The sequence below is a fragment of the Helianthus annuus genome, chromosome 10, assembly GCF_002127325.2.
Source record: "Helianthus annuus cultivar XRQ/B chromosome 10, HanXRQr2.0-SUNRISE, whole genome shotgun sequence".
NCBI lineage: Eukaryota > Viridiplantae > Streptophyta > Magnoliopsida > Asterales > Asteraceae > Helianthus > Helianthus annuus.
The window spans coordinates 166,918,994-166,939,770 of record NC_035442.2 but is presented as its reverse complement, the minus strand read 5'-3'; the positions used below and the strand labels follow the sequence as shown (position 1 = coordinate 166,939,770).

Below are 20,777 nucleotides of genomic sequence, written 5' to 3'. Positions count from 1 at the left end.
AATGGCAACGGTAAAACATTTTTGGACCCACAGGCCAAAAATGAAACCTTTAGACTAAACCGACAAAATGGCCCACCACAGGGACTAAAATGGCATTTAACTCTTTGATTATATCATTATGATATTTGATACATATCCAAAGGACTTACATATTTTGGAACATTAACAATGAGCAAATATCACACTGCACCACAACAAACTCATGTATTAATCCATAAATCCAACAAAGATAAAGTAAATACTTTAACACAAAGGTTTCTTTTAGATAACCACCTCTATATAGGCTATAGCTAGCAACTATATATGCTGAAAATTCAGCCTTAATTTATAAACTTTTTCTAGTTTAAGGCTCAAATGATTTATAATTTCTTAATCCCTCACAAAACAACTGATTACAGATCATTGATCACCATATCTTATTTCTGGCCCAAAATAGCAGAATGACAACTCCAAGAACAATTGCAACCGGAGCCCACTTCCTGATCAATGCCTACAAGTTGAGAAACAAATGAACAAAACAATCTTAAGGGTGTGTTTGGATAAGCAATTGGAATAAACAACTGCAATCTGCATATAAACAACAGCTTATTGATTTCATCAAAAGGTGGTATGCAGTCCCAAACACCCCCTAAATGCATCTAGCAAGTAAACTGAATTTTTTGTTTGTCTTCTAATGTACGAGCCACCTTCCTATGAATTGCAAAATACTTTTAAACGAATAGATTGCCCCCAAAGTTTTGTACATGTATTATAAGGGTGGGGTTCTAGAGTGAACAACGAACACGAACGAGGCTTTGTTCGTGTTCGTTCGTTAAGGAAATAAATGTGTTCACGAACGGTTCATGAACACTTACCGAACGAGATTTTATGTTCGTGTTCGTTCATTAAAGAAATGAGCGTGTTCACGAACGGTTCACGAACACAAGTGAACACAAATAAATTTGGCGAACGCGATGAAGGATAAAGGTGGATGGACCAGAGAATAGCACTAGAACTTGAATCCCTTATTGTGGAACAGAGGTAGATCATATTCGTCGGTTTAAATAATGAGAAAAGAAAGGGAAATGGTGCATAAATAAGGTGAAAGAGGGTTTCCTAGTTTAATTGTTAGGGTAATGATATAAATAAAAGTTTAGTAGTATAAAAAGTATAGATAATATATATGAAAGTATAAAAATCTTTAAATTAAACACGAACATACGAATAGAAACGAACACAAATGAACGAATGTTCACGAACACCTTACCGAACGTTCACGAACACAATTGAACGAACGAGACCTTTGTTCATGTTCGTTCATTTAACCAATCGAACAAAATTTCTTGTTCATGTTCGTTCGTTTATTAAATGAACGAACATAAACGAACTTCCCGCCGAACGGTTCACGAACTGTTCGCTGAACGTTCGGTTCGTTTACAGTCCTAAACACTAGTGTATTTGCGAACTAAGTGAACAAATCCTGGCCATTGATTTACGCACGTGTATGGCTAGGATTTCATCATCAAATCGTAAAATACACTAGTGTATTTCATCATCAAATCCTGGCCATTGATTTACACACGTGTATGGCCAGGATTAGTTCGGTCAGTTCACAAATACACTAGTGTTCACTCTTGAACCTAATCCTGTATTATAAAGCATAAAGTTGGTGAATCAGGCTTATTACTGGTCTGTCATAACTCATAAGATAATTAACTTTAAGTTGTCAATAAAATGACTTGTATTAACTAACAATGCAGCAAAAATCACCAACTAACTAATCATTATTTCTATAGGATTTTCATTCTAAAAGTCGAACACTCAAACCATATTTACCTGACGATTTAGATCTCTAGCTTTGTCAGCATAGACGCGAGACTCCGAGGTTAATCGGCTTGACATTTGACTGACCTCTGTAAAAAATAAAAATACATATATAATTCAAAATTTTGAACCCATAAACAATTATCCATAAAAGATGACTTTCAGAGGGAAAGAAATTGTAATTAACACCAAATGGATTATTAAACATATGCAAAATTATGCATTTCGAAAATTTAATGATTTGGATTATAATTAAATCCAATACCTGTTCTTGACTGTATGTTTGCATTCTTATTAGCAAATTTTGGTTTAAAAAAGCGAGCTTTAAGCACGCTTAAAGCGTTTGGTAAAACGCTTTTTTTTGGTCTGAAGCGCCATAACACGTGAAGCGTTTTGAGGCGAGCTTTAAGCGCGAAGCGACCATGGTTTGAGGCGACGCTTCAGCCCAATCAGGTACAAAAAACGACGCTTCAGCATAGGTTTAAGTTTGTTTTTAGAAAACAACATTAAAAACGAACAGCGCGTGCAAAAAACAGCCTCACGCGGGCCCGGGTTTTCGGAGCTGCATTCGTGTCCGCAGGACGTGCGGGCACGCACGAGTTCAACCAAATTCCAGTTCAGAAACTCATTTCTCGAGTTCAACAAACAATATAAGCTGATAATTCTAACGCAAAAATAAGAAACACATATGTTTGCAATGCCAATAGCTCAAGAAATCATAGAACAGCAACTAACTAATACAAATAACGAAACTTACGGTCCAACTTTTCGCCAACACCAAGAACTTCCTGCACGTTACGAGTCATTATTTGGTGTACTTCATACAGCTCATCATTCAACTTAGCAATATTCCTTTGAGTTCTAGTGTCCTGGTACAGTTTCTTAGTCCTCTGTATAAATGTATCTATTGAAAAAAAAAAGAATGTGTTAATCAACTAGAATGTTAATTACCCGTAAACAAAAATCAAAAGAGGTCACACCTACCAAATTTTATAAAAGCATAGGGTCTTGCAGCAGTTTCGATTTGATTCCCATAACCACGCTCAAATTCATTCTTAAGATCTTCAAGATATTGAAAAGCAAGCTTCTTTGGATAAGCTCGATCACACATAGTTAAATAACACACCCGCCCTTCAATAATATAGCTGGAAATTTTCCACATACAAAGTTACATTCACCACCAACAAGAACTACACAATATACACACACGACACCACTTTCTTAAAGAAAAAGTGTAAGGAATGGAAAATACTGAAAAATGTAGGGGCCGGTTTCCACAGACATCCGTGAAGCTTCGTTTTGTCCTCTTGAAAGATTCTTAAACAAGGCCTTAACTTGCTGTTTATAAAACTCTGCATCCTGCAGATCACGCCCGTCGTCTAATCCTTCAGCTAGCGGAAGGCCATCGGTAACACGCGCAATCATCGTCAACTTCACCATGTTTACTTTAAGAAGCTATACACTATATGAAATTCAACAAAACCTGTAAATTAAGAATGTTATTACAAAATAAAATTGTTTCAGAAGCTACAAAGTGATTCAATTCAACTACATAATCACCATATATTAGTTGTAAAATTAGAGCTGTTATAAACTTCAAAATTTCAATACATGATTGATGAATGCACACGATCTTAACTCAAAAACAGCAGGATCAAACTAGCAGTGAAAACAAATAAAATTGATTTATAATTATAATTCTAACGACATTAGAGATTTGAATGAAGATTTCGAAACGAGGATAACAAATTTAACCGTACGTGATCAAAATCAACATTAAACATAACTGGAATTTGATCCAAATCTAACATAAACAAGCATAACAGAAGATAATTACCTGAAATTGTATGTATTTAAGTATTTATCATGCGTATATCTTTATCTTGATCCACATTGATCGATGAGCATGCAGATAAACGGATCGAACCGGATGAAATGAAATGAAATTGAAATTGTAGGGTTTTGGAAGGATGATGAATTGAAAATTTGGGGGTGATTTGATTTCTTGTCCTTCAAGAACAAACGCAATATGTTAAAAAATGAAGTTAAATGTGATTTTAGTCCATGTGGTTTAGGCTATTTTGTCGGTTTAGTCCAAAGTTTTTATTTTTCGTCAGTGGGTCTAACAATGTTTCACCGTTGTCATTTTAGTCCACTGGGTTAACTTCATCAATTTTTTCTGTTAACAAGAAGAGCAATTCGGTCATTTTATATGGCCGAATTGCCCTTTTAGTTAATATATTTACATATAAAACGACCGAATTGCCCTTCTCGTTAACAAAAAAAATGGATGAAGTTAACCCAGTGGACTAAAATGGCAACGGTGAAACTTTTTTGGACCCACAGACGAATGAAACCATTAGACTAAACTGACAAAATGACCCAAACCACATAAACTAAAATGACATTTAACTCTAAAAAATGTATATATTTATATTTAATTACTTGCCTTCTAGTATAACTTTATTGACTATTGGACCCTCTGGTTGTTCAAAATTTACAATTCACCCCTTGTTAAGCCCAATGAGATTTTTCCAACTCTCAACTACCAAAGTACCAAATGCTTCCTATGAGCATATTTTAATTATAAATTATTTTACATGTAATGCATGTGTGAAATAAAATATGTTTTCAACCCATCCTTTTCATTTACAACTAGTTTGCGCAGAGCCTGTGATCGTCACGTCACATCACTGTGAAAATTTATATATGTTCGTTGTATCTAAAAGCGGCAATCACGATTTATTTAACACAACCATGAAAAAAACCAGTAGTTAAACGAACATTAACCCCAAACTTTAAACACTTAAACCCCAAACCTAAAATACTTAAAACCCATATATGTCGTTGCGATGTGTTTATTTTTATATAGGTTTCAATAAAAGTTTTAGCATGACGAACTAATCCGATACTGTCTGAACAACTTCATTAGTAGTACCAGGTATAAATTTCTTGGAAAACGAAAATGATATCTTTGCAACATTCCAACAATATCAATACCATGTCGATTCCGACCTAACATCGGCACCGCTATCGGTACTATTAGAGCCGTTACTGATATTCGTTTTTATAGTTTTCAATTCAAACCATTGAAAGAAGGAAAACAGAAAGTTGTTAGCTCATAAAGGCACATTCTGGACATATTTAAACGCATCCAAGAAACCCTAGAAAGAAGTTACAAGTAACAAGAACTGAAATAAGCATTCAAATTTCCAAGTTCGAGTTGGAATTCAAGTTTGTTTGTTGTGTACATACATAGTGCAAAACAAAAATTGGAACACTTGCTTCATAAAAAGACTAGAGAATTCAACAATAAGGTTTAGCCAATTGGCTACTTAGTTGAAGGAATACAAAATATACAACCAAAAATACTTGCAGAGCTGACTAGCACAACATGCGGAAGGTCTACCACACTGTATGTAGATCTTAAACATATCAATTGTTTGCCAACCGATGATTCGATTTTCTCTATTTTTAAATATATACCTATGGATCCCTTTCATCTCAGCTTCGAGTCGCTTCCCTTGCTCCTGAATGATGACAACGAGAAGAATGATGACCGAGGCGCTGTTCAGTTCAAACCAAACTGTAAGTTAACAATCAACAACTTGACATTTACTCCCGTTAATTTACAGTCTCCGGTTCTCATGGTTATCGAAAATCATATTCTTTTAAGTTAGGGGTGTAAACGAGCCGAGCTGCTTCTGAGCTACTCGAGATCAGCTCACTAAAAGTTTGAAGCGAGCCAAGCTTAAACGAGCTCGAGCTCGAGCCTAAAATGGAGCTCATGTAAAAACTGAGCTCGAGCGTAAGGCTTTCACATATATCAAGCTTGACTAGGCTCTCTAGCCAAAACAAGCCTTTTGATTTATATAAATATAACATTTTTTATTTTATATAATGCGCATTAAATACTGTGATATATAAAACTGTGGGGTAAAGTACACAAAGGGTCCCTGTAGTATACTAAAATTTTGAATTTGGTCCCTAGTTTTCCAAAAGGACACAGATGGTTCCAGTGGTTTGCACTTTGTAACACATTTAGTCCCCGGCTTTTTTTTCAAAAGTACACGGATGGTCCCTGTGGTTTGCACTTTGTAAAGCATTTAGTCTCTAACTTGGACATGCTAAAACCTTTAGATTTGTGGGTTGGGAACTAAATACGTTACAAAGTGCAAACCACAGGACCGTCTGTGTACTTTAGAAAAGCTAGGGACCAAATCCAAAATTTTGGTAAACCACAGGGACCATCCGTGTACTTTACTCATAAAATTATGCTATTATAATTGAACAATATATATTGGTTATATATATAATTATAATTATAAATATTCAAAAGATAACCATATATGTATATAAATAAAATAATTAAATATCTAAGAAATAATAAACGAGTAGAGCCCGAGCCATACTCGAGCTTGAAGAAATCATTAACGAGCCGAGCTCCAGCTATAGACATAGAGCTCGAAACGAGCCGAGCTCGAGCTCGTTTACAACCTTACTTTAAGTTAATAATATACCTTTGATAGAGCTTCCAGAAAGGTGATCATCCCTCAGTCGGAAATTTGCCGGTGGTGTAGGGATTGAGGTCTGCAATGTATGCACTGTAATAAGAAGTGAGCATATTATCAAAAAAAAAAAAAAAAAAAAAAAAACACTCGAAAACTAAAAATTACATAAAAGAAATCAGGTGTATACTCACTTTGATCAGTATAAAAATCTGTTTCATTGAAGCTACCTTCGTTCGAATATCCCATTCTCGATTTTCTAAGCTCGTCTGAAGACCGATTAGAAACGTCTCTACCGTCTTCTGTGTCATCGTCTCCTTCAGAAGTAGTAGCGGAAATCCAATCAGCCAAATTATCGGACCCGCGACCTTTTCTCCCGAATTTTAATAACCGTTTAAACCCCTTTGTCATATCCTTGCGAGATTGAACACCAGAAGACGAATTAGCAAGAAGAATATTCTTTTGCGCGCTTCCCCATTTCTTCCTCATACGAGCAACATCTGATTCCGTTGAACTTAGATTCCACGATTCAACAGAAGCATCGTTATCGGAAGTCTCGTTAGTATACGAAAACGGATAATGGAGTTGGGAGTTCCATGACATCGGGCTTTCACCGGGTAAATCTTGCGCAGCAAGTATTTCGGTTGCCAAAGTGGGGTCCGTTTGTCCATTTCCAGATTCGGAGTTTGACAGACTCTCGTTTACTACATCTTGCGAAGCTTCTGTTTCCATGACATCATCAAACTCGTTTTCCACATCATCTTCCTCGTATTTCGACACTAACGGCACCTTCATTTTCCCACCAAAGCTGTTATTCCTCTTGTGAAACGTTTTTTTATAAACACCTTCGTTAATGACATCATCAAACTCGTTTTCCACATCATCTTCCTCATAATCTTTCGACACTAACGGCACCTTCATTTTTCCGCCAATGCTGTTATTCCTCTTATGAAACGTTTTTTTATAAACACCTTCACTCTGTTCTTTTTCAAATTTTAACGGCGTTAAATTGACAGGTGGCCGCCCCTGTTTCTCTTCCTTGACAGCTGGCGTCTCGTCATTGCTACCTCTACGCGTATGGTTTCTCATCTGAGAACGCGCGGTTGCTTTTCCGGCAACAGAATACGGTTTCGCATCTTCTTTTCTCAAATCCGAAAAGTTCGGGACAGATTGCGCAAGAGGATTTTCCGATTGTGCCCTTCGTTTCCCGGAACCTGAGGCGATTTTCGAGCTCGATCGTGGAACCGGGGTCCGCGGTGTAGATGTGGATGTACTTTTGTTCAGTAACGGTTTTTTACCTCTGGAAACACCGTTGCTGGAAAGCTTTAGTTCCGAAAATTCTGATAAATCTTCATCATCTTCAAGCTGCCCGAAATCTAACGGTTGATCTCGTTTGATAGCCGATCGGGCGTTAAACGACCGTAATCTTTCAGCGCGTCTACGCGCACTAGAAACGGGATCTTGTGTACCTGTAGACCACGAAAGTTTCGTCTTCATTTGCGCACTACTTTGCTCGAGCGAATCTTGCAGAGCTTTCATTCTAGCTTCTTTTTCGGCTTTATTAGACCCCCATTGTTCCTTTAATCGTTCGTCTCGTTTCTTCATGTAACTGTTGTAAAATTTTCCTCGTGAAGCGTCAGAAAAGCTTCTCTGAAGTGGGGTTCTGTGATTCTGATCATCTGGTTTAAGTTCGGTTTTCGGTTCCGGAACAGGTTCTTCCGGAAGCTTTGGAGCTCTAAGTTTATGCTCTGCAAAAAGCTTTTCTAGCTCGTTCGCTTTCAGTTTAAGCTCGTCATTCAGTTCTTGATTCCCTTTTAACGGCCTTGACTTATTGACTTGGTCAACGTTAGGTTCCAACGGCATTGACCCGGACCCCACAACAAATTTCCCAGATGTTGGTGTCTTACTGTTACTATACTCATCAACGTATCGGCTTTCATCTCTCGGAATATTCTTTTGGACCTTCGTTTTTTGTGACCCGGAGTCACCGAACTGTTTCTCTGTTGGTATGTAATCTTTCGGGTCTATTTCCTTGGTTTCGGTTGAATAACTTGGCCGGGTTTGGGCACGTAATGAACCGATCTCGAGCCCTCTATGCTGAGAAGCAGCTACAGCTTCTTGGATTTTTGACCCGGAACCAACTCTCTTTGACGGAGCCTTTAACGTCATCGGTTTCGAATCCGGCTCAAAATCTTCCTGATTACCACCTTGAAAAGGCTTGACCTGTGTATGCGGTTTTAACCGCACCTCCAACGAATCGTCTTCGGGTTTCGATAACGATGAGGAAGACTGTGTCTTTTCCAAAGTGGAAGTCGGTTGGTTAGAACCAACAGATTCTTCGGGCCCAACAGCTTTCAAATCAGGTTGACTCTTGTTGACCTCAACAGATTGACTTTTTTGGACCTCAACGGGAGTCTCGTTCGAAGGCGGTTTCGGGCTGTTGATTTCCTTCTTTTCACCGCTCAAATCAATGCTCATATCACTAGCACCACTCCATCGTCTCAAAACGCTCGCATTTGATTGTGAAACATCAGACGAAAGCCGACGAAGATCGGGCTTAGCAACAGCTGCTGGTGGTTTGCCGCCACTCCCAGTGGCCGAACCACCAACCTCTTTCTGCTTGTTTTCAAAAAGATTAATCCGATCTTGCACACTGAGCCGTCTAGAAGACGGCTGCGGGGCGGTCTGAGCCAACGGTTCCTCGACCCCACCGCTACCGTCATCTTCTTTATTTATTTTTTGGTTGTCGGAAACCATTTCATCTTTTCCTGTCGGTCGTAAAGGGAATGTGGTTGAGGGCGGCTGAGAAGTGGAGGCGGCAGTCGGGGCGGGGGACGTGGCGGTCCTAGACGGCGACTCATCGTCAATCGACATGTCCGAGCTGTAAGATCCCCGAATAGCGGCTTGATCTCGATCTCCGAAGCTGGATTTAACCGAGTGCTTGAACAGATCAGGCCATCTTTCATAAAGTGATAGGTATTTACAGCAAGCTTCACTGCACAAAATTATAAATATTTTTTCAATAAAACAAAGATCATGAAAATATAATTTAAAAGAAAGAGGATTCTTACTTCAGGCGAGCGGCACCAAACCGCTCAGCAAACAACTGCAGGTCGGTTACAGTATCGCGGTTAAAACCAGCAGCAGCCGCTCGAGCACAAGCTGTATCCAAGTCCTGCTTTACGGCTTTCAGCCTTACATCGAATGCCCTCAAAAGTTCCTTCCTGTAAATTTCCGTAAAAGGTACCGAATTAGCCTAAAATGCGACACGCATTCAAGAGAACGGTCATGCACGTGCGCGTGCGTGTATGAGAGAGAGAGAGAGAGAGAGAGAGAGAGAGAGAGAAGTGATTACTTTGTAGCATCAGCTCTTGCTGCTGTGCTTGATCTACCATCACCTGAATTATAGTAAAATTACCAAATTAGCCCAGTATATTAGCACCATCAAGTCCTATACTTACTCTGTGACAGATGCATAACGCGTATCTAGGGGTGCAAACGAGCCGAGCGGCTCGCAAGCTGCTCGAGATCGGCTCGAGAAAAAGCTTGAAACGAGCCAAGCCTTATTATCAAGCCCGAGCCAAGCTCGAGAGTCGAGCCTAAAATAAAGCTTGTTTATTTACCGAGCCCGAGCTCGAGCCTGGCATGTGAAGTTTGTCAGGCTCGTCGGGCCTTAGCGTAATATTAGTTTATATTAATATTTAACAACATTTACCCCTTATCTAAAGTTTTCTAGTAAACGAGCCGAGCTTATTTAAACTTGTTTACGAGCTGAGCTGAGCCCGAACCTAAAAATAAGCTTCTTTAGTAAATGAGCCTGAGCCCGAGCCCGAGCCCGAGCCCGAGCTTCACTTATCAAGTTCGCGTGCCTAAACGAGTCTATTATTTATATTATTTTTATTTATTATTTAATATATTAATAAATAGATAATCACCGAGCCGAGCTCGAGCTCTAGCTCGAGCCTGGTCAAGCTTGGGGTTGGCTCGGCTCGTTTGCACCCTTACGTGTATCAAAGTCGTATAACATGACCCGTAACATAAATAGCTGCAAAAATCAGACTATCACAAAACAAGCAAAAAAGATGACGGGCTATATCACATACCTAAGTTGCTATCAGACGATCCCTGAGAATATATTTTCCGAGCTGCTTCTAGTTGAGACATCTCAGCATCAACGGTGATCACTAGCTCTACAATTTCCGGTGTACTAACAAACCGCACAAACCTGGTATAAAAAGCAATTAATCACAACAAATATATAAAAACCACTTAGTAATTACCGATTTATTATAGGATTTATACCTCTCTAGCGTTCCCTTAGTGAACCACGAGTCAGCATTTTTACGTTTATCCACTTCAAGCTTTATAGACTGAACCGACGACGCAACTTGTTCCTCTACAACCTTTAAATGAGTCACGAACGGCTTCACTAAACCCGACGCAAGCTTTTCAACGTTCCCGTTACTAGACACAAACAACTCACATCTGCCCAAAAAGCAATCAAAAGATCAACACAAACCCAAACCAAACCAAACCAAACCAAACCACTAAACAATAGTTAAAAAATCATAAAACCGAATTCACCTCGAATGTTTCGGCGACAGCTGAAACGCCGCATAATCAAGAGGCGTATCAAACTCCATCTTCCTTCGGTTTCCTCAGTTTCCTCAAATGTTTTGAGCTGAACACCCGGTGTTCGACTCAAAGATCCTTAAAAAAACCTAAAACCACAATGTGAATTGTGAACTTTTAATCTCGCAATCGCATCGAAATGCAAGACAGCATCAGATCTGATTCCAAACAAAACAATCAAAAACCCAATCAGATAATCTTTCACCCGAAAACCAGCATTACAACAACTACATATCATACACAAACAAACCAATAGTTCTTTCAGTACACAACACAATCCCACAAATCACACAAATCCCACATCAATTAACCTCAAAACAACAAAATGCCAAGTGGGTATCAAACAAATTACCAAATTAAAACCTATCGAACAAACAAAAACCCTAAAAATGTTGGAAAAATGTCAAATCAAGAAACAGAACTTACGGGAGTGAGAAGAATGTAAAGATCTTGTCTTTAAGGAACCGATCTTCGATGGGGTTTCAAGAATGAAGCAACATTGCAATTGGAGTTGAAAGAAAAGGGGTTTGTGAGTTTGGGTTAGTGTGTGTGTGTGTGTGGGTGTGTGTGTTTTATATGAAGAAGAAAAGAAAAAAAGAAAGTTGAAAACCCTACAAAGGTAATTAGCTGGCTTCTGTAGATGGGTCTTGCTTTACTTCTCTCTCAAACCCCATTATCTTTCATGTTCTCCATCTTCACAAAATCTTTTTTATACAAAATTTGTATACATACATATACAGGGTAAGGTACACTAATCATCATATGTATGTATATGTAGGCATGGGATCAAATACAAACTCTTATGTTTGTAAGAACCATAAGAACCAATACATAAATGACAAGTGTTATTCAATTAAAAATTAGTTTAGGGGTAATTTAGACATTTTGACCCTATTTATTTATAACTAATTAAAATTAATTATCAAAGTATCCCTAAATCCATTCAGATTAATTTAAACCAAAATTTGAATTTTTGTAACATATTCAGATCAAACCAACCTGCAGGAACCACCAATACAAAAAACATAAGCACACCCACATAAACGACATTAGCACAATCAAAAAAGGAACTTCCATTATTAGCACTCTCGTTTCAATAAAAAAGGAACTTCCATTATCATCGACCTTAGCACAATCAAAAAACGACATTAGCATAACGTAAGACCATCCACATTATCAGCATTCTCGTTTCAATCAAAAAAGGAACTTCCATTATCAACGACATTAGCACAATCAAAAAACGACATTAGCACAATCAAATAACGACATTAGCACAATAAAAAAACGACATTAGCACAATCAAATAACGACATTAGCACTCTCTTAACACCACCGTCTGGGCATCCGACGGTAACACCAACAAAACAACATTAGCACAATAAAAATACGACATTCCAACGAATTTATTTCTAAATAGGCTCACAATAACAACACAAAAGGAAAAAATAACAACATATACTATTACATAACTAGCACAATTTCAATTTTTTTAGTTTTATAAACAACACATATTGTTCTATACTAGCACAATTTCATTTTTTTTTATTTTATAAACAACACATACTGTTACATACTAGCACAATTTTTTTTTAATTTTATAAACACATACTAGCACAATTTCATAATTAGTACATAATTAGCACAATTTCATTTTTTTTTAATTTTATAAACAATACATACTGTTACATACTAGCACAATTTCATATTTTTGTTTTAATTTTGTAAATAACACATACTATTACATAACTAGTAGAAAACAAATTTATTTATAAATAGGCTCCCAATAACAACACAAAAGGGAAAAAAATAACAACATATAAGAATTACATAATAAAATAAGAACATACGTATAGATTTAAAATTAACACAATACATTTTCATATTAGCACATTCCAACTACTTAACTAGCACAATTATAAAACATCTTTTTGTAACTTTTTTAAAAGTCATTTTTCTAAATAAAAAAAAGTATAGCAATATGGTACTCATATTAAAGATAAAAAAATACTTGATTTTATGGTATAATTTTTTTTCAAAATTAATGAAATATATAAAAGTTATTTTAGTTTAAAAAACTTGGTGGAATTAGTATTTTATGGGAAATGACTAAATGACTAAAATACCCTAACTTGATAGTATTAAATATTAATTATATGGGTTTTATTTGTAATCAATATCAACTCTTAATTTAAACTATCAATGGCTCAGATCTATTCTTACGGTTCTTATAGTTAGCACTGTTTGTACAGGATCTCAACCCTGTATATGTATTCGAATCTAACTATCTAAGATAAAAGGGGGGTGTTTGGTTTAAAAACTTTTGACTGGTTGAGAAAAGACAATGACATAAAATATAAAAAATGGTTGGTCATTTTTCAAGATGAGGTAGTATAACTTTATATTATATCCCTATATCTTAATCCGAAAGTTTTGGTTGTTAAAAATGTAAAGTGATTGGTTAAGTTAATAATTTGGGTTTTTGGGTTTGGTTAAATTGTGGCAAGTTTACAGATTTTGGGTTTTCATAAAAGTAAAAAGGGTTTCAATGGATTGGATAGATGTTTGGGCTTTAATATATGTTGAAATTATAGATCTCCTCTCTCAATGATACTAGTCCTTTATATGGAAAAGATAATAATGGGTTAGGTTTGATATCATTGTTATTGAATGGTTTTGTTTGGTATGGTTCTATTTGTTCGGTTATCGGCGAGTTGGGTCTGGTTAATTCGGCTTTGTAAGTATATGTAACCAAATCTGGACATGTATAATTGGTTATAAAAAAATAGAGCCATCGTTTTTTATTATCTTCGTTTTTTTTTTTTTTTTTGCTTAGTGTTTTAGCTTATGAATTGTTAACCGGGTTTTCACTCACCTCTACGTGTAACAAACAAATCACATTTATAGCCATAATATTTCGAAAACAAATCCATCGCCATACCTCCACTTACATATCCACTTTATAATCGTATATTAAAGTCATGTAATGCTCTTCGTGTGTAGCATTATCAAACATATGGTCCGATGCTTGGAACTCATTGTTGGTCGTTCCCGTTTTCCATATCGATAATCTTGGGTGGTATAAGTGGGTTTTCGTGGGGGAGCTAACAACCTCCACAAAACTAATTCTAGAGACCTGTAAATAGTTCTTAGTGATAGCTAAACATTAGATAAAGAAAGACACTTCGCCACTTCCATCTCTCTCTCTCTCTCTCTCCCCTCATCTTGCAACATGGATTGCATAACTTGGTATGTCACTGATTGATTCTTAAGTATGGCACGCATTCTACTTGAACCACGGATAAGTAGCTCATGAGTTTTTGTTTCTTGGGAACGAGGAAGAGCGGCTGTCTCATCTCCAACAAGCGATGATTGGTGCCAGATAGTATCTCCATAGGTGATGATAAAGTGGGTGCTATCTAAAAAAGTTATTTGTACGGGTTGATGACACTCATTTAGTTGTTAAAATAAAGAGCAGATGATCATGCTACATAAATGAGAAATTGAATTGTGATTATGATCATGCTACATAAATGAGAAATTGAATTGTGATTATGGCATCACACATCACATGGATTTAATATAAATGGAAAATTGTATGATGTATGATATACAAGTCAAGTAACTACGCCAATATATATTACATGAGTTTTAGAGGTGACATAGATCAGACCCATAACTCGCACTGAAAAATGTTACTTTTGTGATTTTTTTCCTAACATAAAACATTTTCCATATATAACATATCAATGCAATCTTCTTTAGAGTTTAAAAGTTGTTCTTGAAGTCACCCAACAATAGTGACTATACTCTATGGATACAAGTCTAAATCATTTGCCTTTTAATACACACTTTCTCTATTTCCTTTTTGTTTCCATAGTCATGTATTCTTTAATCATGACATTGAACACCATAACTATTCAACACCATCCATTCATATATTTTTGTTGATTAAAGATTCCTCTACAAGGGGAAACACTTTGTCAAGTCCCCATCAACCCTTAGGAATTAAGACCATATGTAAGTGACAACAAATTAGTATGGAAAGCAAAATTTATGGATTATGGAGCCCATTAACTTACTACCATACTTTACCCCTTTTCATATATAAAAGAAACTGATCATGAAAAAGAGAATAAACAAAACAAAGAAGCAAGAAATTGATGATGAAAGCTTCTTTGTGATCCACTTAACCTTTATCTCTTAAAGTGTCAACACCATGATACAAATAGAAAGATTATTTGTTTCAAAGAATTAACAATCACACTAAAAATAATTACACAATCACATAATGAACTAAAGACTCGAGTTAACCATTCAATCGCGATTTGAGATCCTATTCCGACTAGTTTTGTGTTTGGAACCATGTTTAGCACCTCGCCTTTCTCGAGCACAACCTGTTCTTTTTGTGGCTTCCATGTTGTTTGTCTGTCTTGAAACACAACATTCACAACGAACGTTGTTAGTAATCGATTTGAATCAAATAACGACCACAATCAAAATCATATAGAGAGACCGGTGAACTAACCCCTAAGCAAAATCCTTGTACACTTGATTTGAAAGTTGAATGGTCTTCAACTGCGGTGGTTGACATCCCCGAGGAACCTCGTTTGTTAGTAGAGGAAATGTTTTCATCGTAACTTGGAAACAAAGTAGGGCAAGTGGTGAAGCTTTTTGTTTCAGAAAACGAATCGGCTGACTTGATGTCGTTTTCAAACATCTCTTCAAACAAATCTTTTAGCTCTTCAAAACTTGTCTCGATGTTTTCCTATCGACGCCATAAAGAATATGATAACTTACAATTTTCAACTCGTTCACTTATGAAATTCATTAATTCTGGTTTTCTTTTTCTGCACGATGATTAATTCTGGTTTGTATTATATCTCTAAGTGATCAAACTTCTTTAAAAAATAGGTATTAAAGACACAGGTCGGAGTCGTCCAAAGTGAATGCATTTTAATGCAAAAGAACCCAAATCATTTTATTAAAATAAAATCATTAGTGAAGTTGTAATATATATATGTAGGGTAAAGTTCCTGTACAAATAACTTTAACGTACTAAACGTACGAACTGAAGGAAAAGACAAAAAAACGCGGTGGCATTTTCGTAAATATTTGCTTGTAGGGTAATTATCAAAATTACTCTACAAATGATCCTGTAGAGTAATTTTGATCTTGTAGAGTAATTTTGCAAAATGTTCTTGTAGAGTAATTTTGTAAAATGTTCTTGTAGTGTAATTTTCATAAAAAAAAAACTATACCCAACCAAAAAACCTAGCACCCCCCCCCTCCCGAAAAAAAAAAAAAACTAAAGGATCATTTGTAGAGTAATTTTGATAGTTACTAATAATTACGAAAATGCCACCGCGTTTTTTTGTCTTTTCCTTCGGTTCGTACGTTTAAATTTATTTGTAATTGATCTTTTGTCTATATATGTAATGACACATGACCTCATAACTATATATAAAAGTAAAAGAACTTCTTTGGAAAAAAAGTGTTTCGGGTCAACCATGCTTGTTTCAATCCGCATTAAAGTTATTCGTTTTGACCCATTACCCGGCCCACCCATTTTGCCACCTCTACTAATACAAACTGCTTGTGGTAATTTATAATGATTAGAACAAGAGAACATAAACTTACATTGGATTTGTTTTGCCTGATCATTGTTGCCATTTCGCTCAAGAAATCAGCCATTCCCTGCTTCAACCGTTTCGTAAACCTCATTATAAAATAAATCGACTTTTCACATCTAAATTTGCTGTCTTTAAGATAACTTTCAATTGAGAATTTGATGAGCATAAGTATCTTGCAAGAAAAGATGTAAAGAACTTACATCTTTGTCGTCGGCATCATCATCACTGTCATGAATTCCAACGTCGTAAAGAAGTCTTCTGTTTGCATCGGAAAGTACTAGGAAACAAACCAAAAAAAAAGGTTGATTTATCAACTAATCTTGAAATAAACACCAATATTTCAAGATTCACTCACTTCCACATGCCCTTTAGCCATATGTAGTCATAAAGTCCCTTTGTGGGCATTATGCAACACGTGTCGTGCCACGTCACACAGAGGCTTTATGGGGCGTTATATCACTAGAGCCCGTAGTCATAAAACCCCTACCCATCATTACCGAATTATTAATTTTCATTTTTATTAATTAATTAAAAAAACACTTAACTTTTTTTATTGGTCCATTTTTGAAAATCATCCCCCCAAGCGCCGCTATGGAGATAACGCTGCATCCATTTTTTTGCCCCATAGCGCCGCCCGTCGTGGTGTGGCGGGCGCTATGGCCCAAAAAAACACCCCTCTTCGCGCCCCACTACACTGGACCTTATGGATAAAAATCTAATCTTGATAATACCATCAACAATTAATCTGTAGGCAAAAGATCAAATACAAATAATCTTAACATACTAAACATACAAATTGAAGGAAAACCCAAAAAGACAAGGTGGCATTTTTGTAATTACCACCAACTATCAAAGTTACAACCAAAAATACCTAAAAAAACACAAATTTTTTTTTTAACATTTTTTATTAAAAAATCGCTACATTTCGTTAGCAAAAAAAAAATTTTTTTTTTTTTTTTTTTTTGCTGCTACTAAAAGTAGCGATTTTTTAATAAAAAATGTTAAAAAAATAAAATAAAATAATTTGTGTGTTTTTCTTTATTTTTTTAGATTTTTTTAGGTTTTTTGGGGGGTTTAGTTTTTAGCATTTTAGCTTGGGTGGGGGGGGGGGGTTAGGTTTTTTTTGGGGGTGGGGGGAGTGGTTAGGTTTTTTCAGGTATATTTGTAGAGTAACTTTGATAGTTATTGATAATTACAAAAATGCCACCTTGTCTTTTTGAGTTTTCCTTCAATTTGTATGTTTAGTATGTTAAGATTATTTGTCTTTTTGAGTTTTCCTTCAATTTGTATGTTTAGTATGTTAAGATTATTTGTACAAGAACTTTACCCTTAATCTGTAACCAACTTACAAATTTAAAACAGGACATCAAACATGTTGAAAACACCATCAACAATTGAATCTTTAATTTGTTGAAAACACCAAATTGAATCCAGAAAATCCCATGAATATTTCAAGATTCACTCACTTCCACAGGCCTTTTATGGATAAAAATCTAATCTTGAAAACACCATCAACAATTGAATCTTTAATAAGGTATCCCATATCAAGATCAGATTTTTATCACACCCAAATGCAAACCCAGTTCCCAAACACCCCCCATGACAATTCTTAAAACAATTAATCACAAATTAAGAAAATGGGTATAATAATAAAATACCAGAATATGCTTCTTGTACTGCCTGAAACTTCTTGTTTGCCTCTTCTACATTCTTTGAATTACCAGAGGCTGAACATCTATCAGGATGCCATCTCTACACCCCACAAAAAAAAAAAAAAAAAAAAAAAAAAAAAAAAAAAACACACAAAAACAACAAAAAAAAAATTATATTTTTTTATCAATTTTATATAGATCTTGCAAGTATTTAAAGTCAAAAAAAAAAACTCTTGGAAAATTGCAATAATACTAATATTAATCAAATAGTAAAAAAATTTAAAAACTTGTTACCATTGCAAGCTTTCTGTATGCATTCTTGAGTTCTGCTTCTGTGCATTCTTTTTTCAACCCCAAAATCTCATAAAAATCGTTGCTTTTTCCTCCATTAACATCCATTCTTGAAACCTTAAGCGACAAGAATCACCGTGGGCTCTTGTTTTGTCGACAAATTGATGAAACTGAAACAAAGATCAAAGGCAGTTGCTTGAATCTTGAAGGGTTGTTATAAAAAGGGTATACATGTTGGTAATTGAAGAGTAAAATACGGCACGTTGGAATGGTTTTGTGGGGATATTATTGATGATCATATGAGTATGAGGTTAACCATTTCAAGCTTTCATACGTTCAAGAAGTCTCCAGAAACAACAGGAATAAATGGGATTTACTTATTTTTGTAAAATGGTTTTAGTAAATAATGTGGTCTGCGTGGAAATGGGGTCGATATTTCTTTTTTTTTTTTTTTTTTTTAAGTAAACCTCATTAAATTGGTCGCCCCCAAAATAGGGGCACCCAACCAAGACACAACTACATAAACTTGAATTTACACTAGTTTTCCCATGACATCGACTTCAACCTGGACCTATTTTTAAACCAAAGATATCCTATCGATTTGACTTTGCTAACAATATTTTCAATCCTAATCGGTCAGTTATTAAATTTGAAATTATTCCTCGCGCGCCAAATACTCCGGCATCCAATTCTAATAATTCCAAGAATGGCTTCTTTCTTCCAATCCTTCACTCCCAGGTAGTTGTGGATATCGAGCAAATCGCGAACCGAGAATGCCACAACGTTAGGAACCTTACACCACTTACTGATGTTCGACCGCAGCACAGAAGCGACCATGCAAGCGGTGAAGAGATGATCGGCCGATTCTTCTCCAAAATCACACAAAGGGCAGATCGTGTCCAAGTTGCCAATGTTTCTTTTCTTTAGCTTCAAGGTTGTAGGATTTTTTTCCATTTAGGCCTGCCAAATAAAAAGATTGAACTTGCTCGGAATCCATTTGCACCATTCGGGAACGTAGAAGTTGCTCGAAACCGGCTCCTTTTTAAGCATCTTCTTGACCGAAGCCACACTAAAATTCCCGTCCTTCTCTCCGACCCATTGCTACTTATCACTTCTGTCCCTTAGCTCAATATTTTCTAGCAAAGCCCTCAGCTGGATCAACTCATCGGTTTTATCGCTCGAAGTCGGCTGCCTCTTCCAGTTCCAATTATGCCCAGAACCGTTTTCAATACCCCCTAATCGGTCACTAACCTTACATCTTTTCTCCGACTCAAGGCTAAATAAACCAGGGAATCTTTCCTTAAGAGGTTCTTCTATGACCCAAGGATCAAGCCAAAACGCAGTAGAAACACTGTTGCCGATCGCACCTTTAAAAAAACTCCTAATATGCCTCCCTTCAATCTTGGAGCTCTCAATCACCTTCTTGATTGCACACCAAACTCCGCTTATAGACTTCCTAGCCGGCAAGAAGTCCCAACACAATCTGTTCGTGTGAAGTGCGTTAATCACTTTCGCCCATAAATTTTCTGGTTTAGTTTTTAGCCGCCACCCCCACTTCGCCAACAAGGCTGTATTAATGTGATTCAGTTTGCTAAGGCCTAAACCACCGCAGCTCTTCGGTTTAGTCACCCTATCCCAAGCAACCCAGTGAGTCTTTTTATTGACACTAGAACTCCCCCATAAAAAACTTTTTATTTTTGACTCTAAAGTTTTTATCACTTGAACAGGCGCTTTATACAACGAGAAATAGTAATTAGGTAAACTCTCGAGAACCGACCTGATAAGAGTAACTCTCCCTCCGATAGAAATAAGAGACGCCTTCCATTTAGACAGCTTAGCGTTGAAAATATCAAAAACCGGACCCCAGTTGTTCACACGATTCATGTTGGCACCAATCTTTAAACCGAGATAAATAAACGGCACAGTACCTTCCTTGCAACCGATGCGAGTCGCAAGATTTTCGAGCTCCCCTCCTCCAATTCCGATCCCATAAATATTGGATTTGGAAATATTGATTTTTAACCCAGAACACATGTGGAAAAATCCTGAGAATCCGCATGACATTGAAAACGTTCAACTAAGACCATTCTCCTGTAATAATCGCATCATCAGCATACAGGAGATGTGATATAATAGGGCCATCGTTGGTAATTTGAACCCCTTGAAAAACCCCCGCATCTCTAGCTTTGACAAGCATACACGAAAGAGCCTCCATAACAATGATGAATAAAAACGGAGAGATTGGATCCCCTTGCCTCATT

General features: G+C 36.4%; 3 protein-coding genes across 7 annotated transcripts; all 3 read right to left on the bottom strand.

Annotated features, from left to right (window-relative positions):
* Nucleotides 1-177: 177 nt before the first annotated feature.
* On the bottom strand, nt 178-3,820 carry LOC110886434 (25.3 kDa vesicle transport protein). Of its 2 annotated transcripts, none has more exons than XM_022134221.2 (6): nt 3,641-3,820; nt 3,056-3,286; nt 2,788-2,948; nt 2,561-2,707; nt 1,816-1,892; nt 178-490 (listed from the first exon to the last, which is right to left on the bottom strand). In XM_022134221.2, exons 2-6 carry the CDS (start codon nt 3,241-3,243, stop codon nt 407-409), a joined length of 657 nt encoding a protein of 218 aa, XP_021989913.1. In that variant the 5' UTR covers nt 3,244-3,286; nt 3,641-3,820; the 3' UTR covers nt 178-406. The 2 variants fall into 2 exon arrangements, with proteins under 2 accessions (XP_021989913.1, XP_021989914.1); XM_022134222.2 differs by having other exon boundaries at nt 3,056-3,265.
* Nucleotides 3,821-4,985: 1,165 nt separating this feature from the next.
* LOC110886435 lies at nt 4,986-11,688 on the bottom strand. 3 transcript variants are annotated; one of them, XM_022134225.2, is made up of 9 exons: nt 11,370-11,688; nt 10,896-11,101; nt 10,614-10,796; nt 10,415-10,536; nt 9,667-9,709; nt 9,383-9,535; nt 6,506-9,306; nt 6,324-6,393; nt 4,986-5,370 (listed from the first exon to the last, which is right to left on the bottom strand). In XM_022134225.2, exons 2-8 carry the CDS (start codon nt 10,952-10,954, stop codon nt 6,350-6,352), a joined length of 3,405 nt encoding a protein of 1,134 aa, XP_021989917.1. In that variant the 5' UTR covers nt 10,955-11,101; nt 11,370-11,688; the 3' UTR covers nt 4,986-5,370; nt 6,324-6,349. The 3 variants fall into 3 exon arrangements, with proteins under 3 accessions (XP_021989917.1, XP_021989915.1, XP_021989916.1); XM_022134223.2 differs by having other exon boundaries at nt 6,324-6,407; nt 11,370-11,687; XM_022134224.2 differs by having other exon boundaries at nt 6,324-6,407; nt 10,896-11,032; nt 11,370-11,687.
* A 3,388-nt stretch (nt 11,689-15,076) lies between these two features.
* On the bottom strand, nt 15,077-18,906 carry LOC110886436 (dnaJ homolog subfamily B member 6). 2 transcript variants are annotated; one of them, XM_022134226.2, is made up of 6 exons: nt 18,520-18,899; nt 18,232-18,325; nt 16,774-16,850; nt 16,581-16,637; nt 15,469-15,708; nt 15,077-15,368 (listed from the first exon to the last, which is right to left on the bottom strand). In XM_022134226.2, the coding sequence occupies exons 1-6, from the start codon at nt 18,622-18,624 to the stop codon at nt 15,258-15,260; spliced, it is 684 nt and encodes a 227-aa protein (XP_021989918.1). In that variant the 5' UTR covers nt 18,625-18,899; the 3' UTR covers nt 15,077-15,257. The 2 variants fall into 2 exon arrangements, with proteins under 2 accessions (XP_021989918.1, XP_021989919.1); XM_022134227.2 differs by having other exon boundaries at nt 15,092-15,372; nt 18,520-18,906.
* Between the last annotated feature and the right edge of the window lie 1,871 nt (nt 18,907-20,777).

What these genes read in the sequence shown, in the direction of transcription:
- LOC110886435 (XM_022134223.2), bottom strand. Translation starts at nt 10,954, where the DNA reads ATGGAGTTTGATACGCCTCTTGATTATGCGGCGTTTCAGCTGTCGCCG. An exon ending in ATCGTCTGATAGCAACTTAG is followed by an intron (nt 9,710 to 10,414) that starts GTATGTGATATA and finishes ACTATAATTCAG; the next exon opens with GTGATGGTAGATCAAGCACA. An exon ending in TTCTGGAAGCTCTATCAAAG is followed by an intron (nt 5,371 to 6,323) that starts GTATATTATTAA and finishes TGAACTGAACAG; the next exon opens with CGCCTCGGTCATCATTCTTC.
- LOC110886434 (XM_022134221.2), bottom strand. Translation starts at nt 3,243, where the DNA reads ATGGTGAAGTTGACGATGATTGCGCGTGTTACCGATGGCCTTCCGCTA. An exon ending in CTATGCTTTTATAAAATTTG is followed by an intron (nt 2,708 to 2,787) that starts GTAGGTGTGACC and finishes TTTTTTCAATAG; the next exon opens with ATACATTTATACAGAGGACT. An exon ending in TGTTGGCGAAAAGTTGGACC is followed by an intron (nt 1,893 to 2,560) that starts GTAAGTTTCGTT and finishes TATTTTTTACAG; the next exon opens with AGGTCAGTCAAATGTCAAGC.
- LOC110886436 (XM_022134226.2), bottom strand. Translation starts at nt 18,624, where the DNA reads ATGGATGTTAATGGAGGAAAAAGCAACGATTTTTATGAGATTTTGGGG. An exon ending in AGTACAAGAAGCATATTCTG is followed by an intron (nt 16,851 to 18,231) that starts GTATTTTATTAT and finishes TTTGTTTCCTAG; the next exon opens with TACTTTCCGATGCAAACAGA. An exon ending in ATGATGCCGACGACAAAGAT is followed by an intron (nt 16,638 to 16,773) that starts GTAAGTTCTTTA and finishes CGGTTGAAGCAG; the next exon opens with GGAATGGCTGATTTCTTGAG.